Raw genomic sequence first — 9,178 nt, 5'->3', positions numbered from 1 at the left:
CAACTCACATATAAAACATTGACTGTGTCGGTTCAAAGGAATAATGCAAAACCACACTAGACAGCCCACAGGATAACCCATTCCAAACAACGGACTGCCTAAACATAACCATAGTTTAAAAGGTAATCTTGTGTGCGGGCCTGTCGTCAAAACCTTAACATGTGCTCTCTTTAATTGAGATTTCTCCTATGGATTCACTGCGTGCAATTACTGTAACCTCCGTGTTCTGCCACCTGATCTCATCCAAAGTTTAATATCTAAAGCTACATCGGTTTGAGCGCTTTGTACATTTTCGGACTAGATCTAAACCAATTGAAACCAACCCATCTCCAGTTCTCCGCATGCGGGGACTCTGATTAATCCATTTTGGAAAATTAAAAAAAGGTATTACCTTATGCTTCAGCATTAACATCCAAGTGTCAGTAACGTGGTTTTCTTATTCTCCGTACCGAAATGAATTCTTTGGAGGCTCCCCTCCCCTCCCCTGCCCTCTCTTTTTGACGGTGGTACGAAGAAAAAAATCAATAATACTTCTGAACTGTGAAGCACACCATGTCCGGACTAAAACCAATCAGATCATCAACTTCAATCTGCTATGGTTTAATCAGATTAAGCAAACAGAGAGGAAAAAAAATAAAATGGCCAATAAAAGATCCAATGTCCCAAAATCCAAAGTACGCTGCAAAATAGTACATTGTCCTCTCAAGGCCTCACAACATCCAAACTATAATATTTCAAACAAGCAAAAATAAAAATAGTTCCTTTTTCTTTTTTTCTTTTTTTTTAATATCCCCTGCTTATCATTTCGACAAATTGCAAGCCAAATATGGCAAATAACATGCACCTTGACGACAAGGACCTCATAACTCGAACCGTGCGATGAGGGGGCACTTACCGGATCTTCACCCATACCTACTACTTCTCGGACGAGTCCGAAATGTCGGAGGCGAGCCGGGACGCGATTGACGAGTGGTACATTATATCGTGGAACGCCGAGCTTTCCATGGTCTTCCTCCGAAGCTGCTTCGCCTTTTCTTCCGTGAAGCCCCCCAGCGCAAATCTGGACCTTAGTCGGCCGGATTCCGTGTCCGAGACACCTGTCTCGTTACTTGAAGGGGCCCCCGCGTTGGGGTCTATGTAGTCCGCATCGGAGGACCAGCCGAAGAGCGGGGCCCACCAGTTGGCCGAGGCGGGTTTACGGATATTCGGATCGGGTTTGTTAGAGGAAGAAGCGGAGGCCCGGACCACTGCCGGCCGGAAAGAAGTGAGAGCGGAAGCCATTGGAAAGAGACAAATGCAGAAACAAAGACTGAAGAAGATAACTCAGGAGAAAGAAACTGTGACTTGGAAGAATGGTAGAGGAGAGGGAAGGCTTTGAACTTTGAAGGTAGCAAGAGGTGAGGGATTGTATCCAGTGCAGTCGAGAACTCAAAGCTTCCATAAAAGCTCTCAATTTCAAGTGTTGTTCGTTGGGGACTTAAAAGGATTTTGGGATGAGTTTGAAGGGTGATTTGGGCTAGAGAGTACAATCAGAAATAGCAGGAGAGAAGGAGGTACAAGGAAAAGAAATGCAGGTGATGAGGGAAGTGGATAAGGTCAAGGAAGCAGAGTTGGAGGGAGGGTGTGGAGTGACGAGGCGGCTATACCGCCTATACGTTGGGGTCTTTTTTTTTTTTTTTCATTGACTTGGACTGATTTTTGTGCTTTATTTCTCCTGCACTTCTTTTTTAACGTTGTCAGGTACCCCATTTAGAATATTAGTTGATAAAGATTGGATAATATGCAGATTAAAAATATTTAAAATTCATCACTCATAAATTAAATAGAGAGTTTAATCTATACATATAAGAAAAACTATATGTTGAAAGGAAATATTTAAGTTTTATAATATACCAGAGTTAGAAAGAAGATATCATCTTTCCCACCGTGGAGATATAGGACACATTGTGGTAGTTTAATAAGAGGTAATAGCCTAACTCGTTTGTTATGGTTCATTGCATCAAATTGTGCGCCCGTCAATTCTAATGCCGATGAATTTTTTGAACTATTTAGCTTTAGAATATTTTTAATCAATTTGTAACATCTGTAAAGATGTTAAAGATGGACCAATCTAGAAATGATGAAGAGTTACTAATTGCATTTGTGACCACTTGACTATCTCCTTCAATAATTATATCTAAAAGGTGTAGAGAAGATGCTTCCTCAATAACCAGTTTTGCTGCCATTGCTTCACCATAAGTAGGGTTAACAAAGTCTATTTGTTAAATTGCTGCAAAAATAATATCTCTCAAGTTTGATCTACAAATTGCAGCAATAGTTAACCCATGATTTCTGACTGCTATATCGTAGGACAGAGGGTATTGGCCTGCTGGATGTGGGATCCATTCGAGTGGGATGGTTGATTTTTGAGTCTCTATCTTCCACATGAGTTGATGTTCTTTGAAGAATTTGATCTCAGAATTTGTGAAGGGGATGGGGGCCTGAAAGGATGGTTATGGATAACCTGGTTTCTTAAAATTAAAGATGTAAACTTTTTTTTTGGAATAAAAAGATGTAAACTTATCACCCAACAAGTTGACGGGATGGAGGAGTAATTAATTTTTCTTGAAGTCAAAGGAAAGATTAGATTGGTAGCATTTGAAGTTGTTAATCCTCACTCATGAATCATGACGGTTGGAGAGACAATGCGCACTAAAAGCCCGTAAGTTTCTAATAGAGGCCCAATGATGTACTAAAAGCTCATTTCTAACTCACTCTACTTCGCGACAGCCGATCGTCTCGGCAACCTTTGTCCCAACTATGAATGCACACACACACTGACACTGACAGTGACACACAAAGATGCATGTATGCATATATTGTGTACATTATTTTACATTGGAGAACAAAAATGCGGGTGTTAACTCCCTTTTTCTTTGCTTTTTATATGTCCCTCTTTGGGTTGTCTTACTTTTATATAGGACTTGCTACCATGGGAAAAGTGGAGATGAATGATGATTGCTCTCTTTGCTATCAATTACTAGCTGCACAATTATTTTTTTTTTTGAATTAAAGCTTGGGATACTAGATTAGGCTGATAATTCTCTCGGGACGTTGATCCTTTTACTATAATTTTTTCATTCTACATATTCTACATATGAGTATGGTATTCTGTAAATCCCCATCTAAGGATTGAAGTATCATCTTCGTCATCATCAGGCTTTCCCATTTCGATGGCAATCGAACTCATCTTTCACTCGACTGGAATCTGGAATCCCCTGGATGAACCTGCAAAAACATAATATACCAGAGTGTGATCAATATCTAGTCTCCCAAGCACACGGTTGAATGCAGGATTATGTACTTAAAAACATGTTTAATCAAACCCCACCACGAAAATGCATTATCGTGTGTGACATTAGATAGAGATAGTGAAAGAGAAGCAGTGAGATCTTACCTGGCCACATTTCTCTTCACTGAAGCTAAAATTTCTAACCTTCAATTCCCCCCTACTTGTTGTCAGTTCATCTAATATCTCAGCATCACAAATTTCCACTCCACTGTCTCCATTTCCAAGATGCTGTGCTTCCCTTTCCTAAGATAATATATTAAGAAATTGTAAGGTTAATAAAAAAAAAAAACGTCAATAGTGAGAAAACAGGTGAGACATACATTAAACGATAGGCTGATGGAAACTCTTGGGGCACCGGTGACCTCCTCATATTCGGCTGCATCCAGTTCCCGCAAATGATGTGGTTGAAACAGCTTGGGAAGAATATGCTGTCTTATGCTTATAAGAACGAAGAAGGGCAAGGGGAACAAGATTCCAGCAATAGGAATCCATGTTATACCAAAACAGACCAGGAAATATATAATTTGGAAGATCGTAAATATGGCCATGTACTTAAATGGTACCGACTCCACAAATGATGCATGAACCCCTTCCAAGACCCTGTGCCAACAGAGATCCATCCGCATAACAGGAATTAGTAAATATAATTGGCTACCATTTGTATATAGAACTTTGTGAGAAAGATAAAGTGCATCTCCAGTAAAGGAATTCAATATTTCAGTCAGAGCAGGAATATAATTGGCCAATAAATTTTGTGCATATTTGCCAAAATAATGATGTGATCTTTGCTACATTTGAATATCATCAGGCTTATTGTGTTCAATTCGGATGCAGTTGAGATGAAATTATCATAAGTAATGTCTATTTCCTTGAATCTTCATGCCATTCAACAACTCCATACCTTCCAGAGAACAAAGCCATTGTGTGTGTTTTCAAATGCTGAAAACATAATTATATTGGTTCGAATTTCATGTGGTTGCAGGATGCAACTAAAGCTAAATTTTCTAATCTATGTTAAAAATGTAATGGATTCTCGTCTACTTGAAAAGGAATAAAACTTACTTGTAACGCCGGCCAGGCGTTATGAAGAGAAATGAAATCCTTTCCCAAAACTGGTTCCCAGGAAGACTGTCAATGGCCATGTAAGCAAAGTATCCCCAAAGCACTGAAGTTGGTATCTTCTTTATTAGAGGCATAGCACCAACTGATGCTGCCACAAGGAGTGACTGTAAGAGATTGCTCACTCTCTGCTCATTAACTCGGACAGGCAGGTATGCATCAATGTGCTTCTCAGGTTCAAATGATCCCTTTGCGCTTTCACTGTTATTTTCACCTTTCATTACTGCTTCCTTCAAGTCTTCCAGCTCTTTAACCTCTAAAGTAGACTGCAACACAAGTTGTTCAGGATTAAGCAACCACTTGCATATAGAATTTTGTATTCTGGGGGCAATGGGTGGGGATGTATTGAGAAAACGTGAACAACTTGGTACTACAGAAATGACCAGTTCAAAGTTAATAAATTATATCAACTTCGAATTTTCAGAGAAATATGGCCTGGAATTTTTTTTTTAAAGATTTTGGTAGTAACTAGAGGACGTACTGCTGCACTGCCATCCATTTCTATAAACACGGCTTGCATCTTGCCATAGATTTCAGAGTTGCTAGCTTTCTGCTTTATGCTTTCCTTGGCACTTTCCACCATCTTCCTTCGCATCAACTGCAACCCATGGATCAATTCAATTACCCCTCTAGTCCAGTTGATTACCAACTATACCAAGTTCTTATGGTTTTCTAAAAACTCACCTGCCTTTTGAGAACGGCAAGGCTCTTAGTGTGCATGGGGGACTGCGGCAGGACACCATTTGAAGGAGGTAGCCCCATCAATCCACAAAGCAGAGTCTGAGACAAAGTTTTCCAAATACAAACGCAAGTCTTGATAACTGTAAAAAGGAAATAACCAGCAACACAAACTTGTATGGATACATACCATAAATCCTAGCAATAAGATATCGTAATGATAAGCAGAAGGGTTCTTAAGATTGAACTCCTTTTGTTGTGCCATCTGTGAAGCAACACTGTGGTCGAAAAAGTAAAGCCCCGCAATCATCACAGCAGGAATGAAAGCTGCAAAGATGTATGCTGGAGAAACCTTGCCCATATCCTACAGCAGAGATGCATCAGTACGTTTTGAACGCACACAGAAGCATGTGCCTATCTTAGAACTTCTTCGAGAGTATGACACATTTGTTTGAACTAAGACATGAAATTTTCTGGGCAAAAGCTCATGGTCGAGAAGAAGATGAAAATCTGAGTTTACCTGTACTACAGACCAATGGTGTAAAGATGCAGATTCCCAGGCAAGAGGGCTGTAGAGCCTTCTCGGAACACCAGATGGAACTTTGCTTGGTACACTGAATGACAGTGCCGTCCACACTACAACCATTAAAGGAACCCCATAGTCTGCCACAAAACTTCTAAACCACCCTATAGAACAAAGTACAATATTTGAGAATCGGCATGTAGCTTATTTTACCGACAACACAATTCAAATCTCGCTTGACAAACCTGTGCCATACCACCATGACCTCGCCTTTCTGCTCTTTAGGGCAGTGTAGAGAAGACCAAAAGTAAATATGATCCCAAGTAATCCATTTGTGTAAATCCATGGAAATTGATACTTCTCTGACTTTGGATCCCCAGCTTTGGGAACTTCAAACTCACCAATCATACCCTGCAGTTTGAAGTCACCAGTTACATTCTCAAACAGCTTTGTAACAATATTCTACAAATATTTTTCGTTATCTTGACTGGTCTTACCTTGATGGCCTCTTGAATAAAGAGAATAGCAATCAACATGCCAAAAATCTCACCCGCAATCCTCGTAAACCTACTGATGACAGTGCAGGCATTGAATATTGCAAGAAGAAACAGCAAGAGAGCTGTCCAAACACAAACCCTGCAGAAGTTATATCAATATTAGTTTCGTCAAAATCATGAAGCAGACATTTTTGAAAACCAAAGGGAGGTTCACTCCTCTTACCATCCAGCCCAAGCCAAGAAGAGTTCGCGTCCCAATTCATCCCTCCCTTTGGCGAAGTTGTACAAATAGGTGTACATGATAACAGTTGGTTCTGCAACTCCCAATATTAGAAGAGGTTGTCCTCCAAAAACTGCGTGTATTATACCGCAGATAGCAGTAGAAGCTAAAGTTTCCACGGTGCTCAAGCTTCCATCTAAATGCAGTATACATTTGTATTACTTTCAAGTTCGCCAAATAAAAAAAAATAAAGCCTTAATATCGGGTTTTCGTTTTCCTTCCCACTACCTTCTCAGCGATTGAACAATACACTGAAGAAGTAGCAGAGATTACTAACCAGTATCTCTGCTTAGTTGCTCGCCAAAGGCAATCACCGGAAGAGCAGAAGCAAAGAAGATATAGGTAGTTGGGGCTAGTATCCTATAACAAAATAGAAGGAAACTGAAGTAAAAATGCAAATCCTGGTGATGAAATTGTGCATTTCCAACTGTGGGTGTAAAATAGACGCTAAAAGTAAATTTTACCCAATTCCTGCACGAAGTCCTCCAATCCAATCTTGCTTATAACACCGTGCTCTTCCTCTGACATCATTTGCAATTCCTCTGAAAGGAGCTTTGAAGTTCTCCATCCGCTAAAATTTAAAATTAAAAAATAAAATAAAATAAGATTCCCACAGTTAAACTTCGAAGAAAGTATGATTCGGATTATTTTTTAAATACGAAAGACGTATAAAAAAATGGCCAAAGATCAAATGTAAGTGAAACAGAGAATATGAGAAATAAATAACCAAAGCACGAAAAAAGAAAAAAAAAACTCTCCGAATCATTGAGTAAACAAATAAACGAAACAGAGAAAATAACTTCAAAACATGGCATCTCTCAAAAATGACATTAAGAAGAGAAAAAGAGGAAAAAAGAAAAGAAAAGAAAAGAACCGCGCAACTCCAAAGTTCTGAAAGATGTGACTGAAAGATCTCAAATTGATAAAATCCTGGCTTGGAACGATTAAAAAAATCAACCAGAAACTCCGCAACAAAGTGGAAAAGTTAAAACATTTTAAATGAGAATACGAGAACAGTTGGAAAACAGCTAAGAAATTGAAATGATGTGTAAAAGTTAATGAAAAAAATAATGCCATGTAAAGAGTTAATCAAGCAGAGTACGCTTTTCTTGTGTATTAAAAGTCACCCTTTCACTCCTCCAAGAAATTTGACTGGAATATTTCCCTCATAATAGTCTGTTGTCAGATGAGAGGAGAGTAAAGACAGAAAAATAGACTCTTTTTCTTCTCTGTATCTCTGCATCCCAAACAACAAAAGGACTCATCAAAACGAAGAGCGACAACTAGTTCTATTAGGCTCAGTTGAGGTCATCTGTCCGTTTACCTCGCTTCTTGCAATAAAAACAAGAAGAAATTTGAGTTCTTATTTCCATTCGCCTTTCTTTTGAAACATTTTCTCGGTAACCAAACATGTCAATCATTAAACACATTTCCCTTTTCCCATTAAATAAAACAATCCAACCAAACCCTTCATTTCATTTTCCTCGAATAACCGAGATTCGGCGGACCATATAACACAACATTGAGAATAATGCTCTAAATCTGATTGACCTCGGGTTGACTGAATCACGAACTCTATCTGAGAGTGAGTCCTTGTTGTCCTGTGTAATCTTTACAAGTACTATTATCAATACACGCCTCTAACTCCTGAAGATTATAGAGGAAAACCGTATATTCATTCTCTGTTTCCATATTACTCTAAAGAGAAAAGTCAGGATTAAGAAGAGAGATGATGGCGCCGTCAGAAGCAGTAGCAGTAACAAATTGAGAAGCGTAGGGTTTCATCTGAGCCGTCCAGAGCAAGAAGTTCTCATTGGTCAGTTTAACAGAAATCACATGATGGGGAGAAACTGGGTACGTTGGGTAGAAAGCAACCATGCACACTAAAAATATTATGACTTTATAAAAAAATAATAATGATAACAAAAGAAAGGATAGCAGATTTCGATGAAGCACAAAAAAAAGTGAACCGAGGAGATTTTACATTGCCGGATGGATGGCCGGAAGACTCGACGGAAACTCAAAAGGTGTGTGCTTCAATCTCCACTGGGCAGATTTGTGAGTGGAAGGTGAAGCAGAGGCAGATGTCCCGACGTCTTTTAAAAGACCCGCGAGGGTCGGGACCATTCCGTGGTGGGCGGCTCTTGATTTCCTTGCAAATTTTCCTCGTTGTGCATGTGCTGTCAGCCTAACGCGGTGTGCAAGTGTTTCACAATTTTTTTAAGGATTTAAATTCTAAAAGATATTTTTTTTATATGCATTTCGAATTTATTTTTTATTTTTTAAAAATCGTGTAAAGTTTGCTCACACCAATATAAATATCATTTCTAAAATATATTAGAAAAATGAAGGAATTCTGCTGGAGGATCCCGTTGCCCAGTCCCACTCTCATTTATTTATTTTTTTAAGTTTTTTTTACTTAGTTATTAAAAAAGTATTGTTTAATAATATTGTAAAAATTTTTTATTTTCTTAAAAATGATGTAAAATAAAGCAAATAAAAAATAAACTAGCAGGACTGGATAGCGGATCCCTAGCATTGCCCAATATATTACATTAAAATTCATTTTATTGCGGTATTATTTTTTAAAAAAATAAATAAAAATGTTGAAAATACCTCCTTTAATCGCTGCAAGGTGGACTCCCTCAAAGTACATAATCACTTATCAATGGCTTTAGAGTCTCATCTCAACTTCAGTAGAAATTTCAGTACTTATAATATTACAAACATTTTAAGTCGAGACTTTTTAA

The 9,178-nt window shown here is 38.5% G+C and overlaps 2 protein-coding genes across 4 annotated transcripts; both read right to left on the bottom strand.

The window, feature by feature from the left end:
- Positions 1-660: 660 nt before the first annotated feature.
- On the bottom strand, positions 661-8,579 carry LOC122282977 (boron transporter 4-like). Of its 3 annotated transcripts, XM_043095086.1 has the most exons (15): positions 7,753-8,390; positions 7,303-7,665; positions 6,893-6,999; positions 6,706-6,788; positions 6,372-6,564; positions 6,149-6,287; positions 5,897-6,062; positions 5,649-5,815; positions 5,319-5,492; positions 5,135-5,230; positions 4,932-5,048; positions 4,394-4,716; positions 3,652-3,931; positions 3,437-3,574; positions 661-3,267 (listed from the first exon to the last, which is right to left on the bottom strand). In XM_043095086.1, exons 3-15 carry the CDS (start codon positions 6,994-6,996, stop codon positions 3,226-3,228), a joined length of 2,022 nt encoding a protein of 673 aa, XP_042951020.1. In that variant the 5' UTR covers positions 6,997-6,999; positions 7,303-7,665; positions 7,753-8,390; the 3' UTR covers positions 661-3,225. The 3 variants fall into 3 exon arrangements, with proteins under 3 accessions (XP_042951020.1, XP_042951012.1, XP_042951030.1); XM_043095078.1 differs by lacking the exons at positions 7,303-7,665; positions 7,753-8,390 and adding an exon at positions 8,413-8,579; XM_043095096.1 differs by lacking the exons at positions 6,893-6,999; positions 7,303-7,665; positions 7,753-8,390 and having other exon boundaries at positions 6,657-6,788.
- LOC122300971 lies at positions 916-1,281 on the bottom strand. The gene has a single exon (XM_043112015.1). It carries the CDS (start codon positions 1,279-1,281, stop codon positions 916-918), a length of 366 nt encoding a protein of 121 aa, XP_042967949.1.
- Positions 8,580-9,178: the final 599 nt, after the last annotated feature.

Source organism: Carya illinoinensis, chromosome 1 (genome assembly GCF_018687715.1).
Source record: "Carya illinoinensis cultivar Pawnee chromosome 1, C.illinoinensisPawnee_v1, whole genome shotgun sequence".
In the NCBI taxonomy this organism is placed as follows: domain Eukaryota; kingdom Viridiplantae; phylum Streptophyta; class Magnoliopsida; order Fagales; family Juglandaceae; genus Carya; species Carya illinoinensis.
This window is presented reverse-complemented; position numbering and strand designations above follow the sequence as displayed.

Excerpts from the sequence above, each read along its gene's own strand:
- LOC122300971 (XM_043112015.1), bottom strand. The coding sequence starts at position 1,281 with ATGGCTTCCGCTCTCACTTCTTTCCGGCCGGCAGTGGTCCGGGCCTCC.
- LOC122282977 (XM_043095078.1), bottom strand. The coding sequence starts at position 6,996 with ATGGAGAACTTCAAAGCTCCTTTCAGAGGAATTGCAAATGATGTCAGA. Across the intron at positions 4,717-4,931 it reads AAATGGATGGCAGTGCAGCA|TCTACTTTAGAGGTTAAAGA; the intron begins GTACGTCCTCTA and ends CTTGTGTTGCAG. Across the intron at positions 3,932-4,393 it reads ACGCCTGGCCGGCGTTACAA|GGTCTTGGAAGGGGTTCATG; the intron begins GTAAGTTTTATT and ends CTGTTGGCACAG.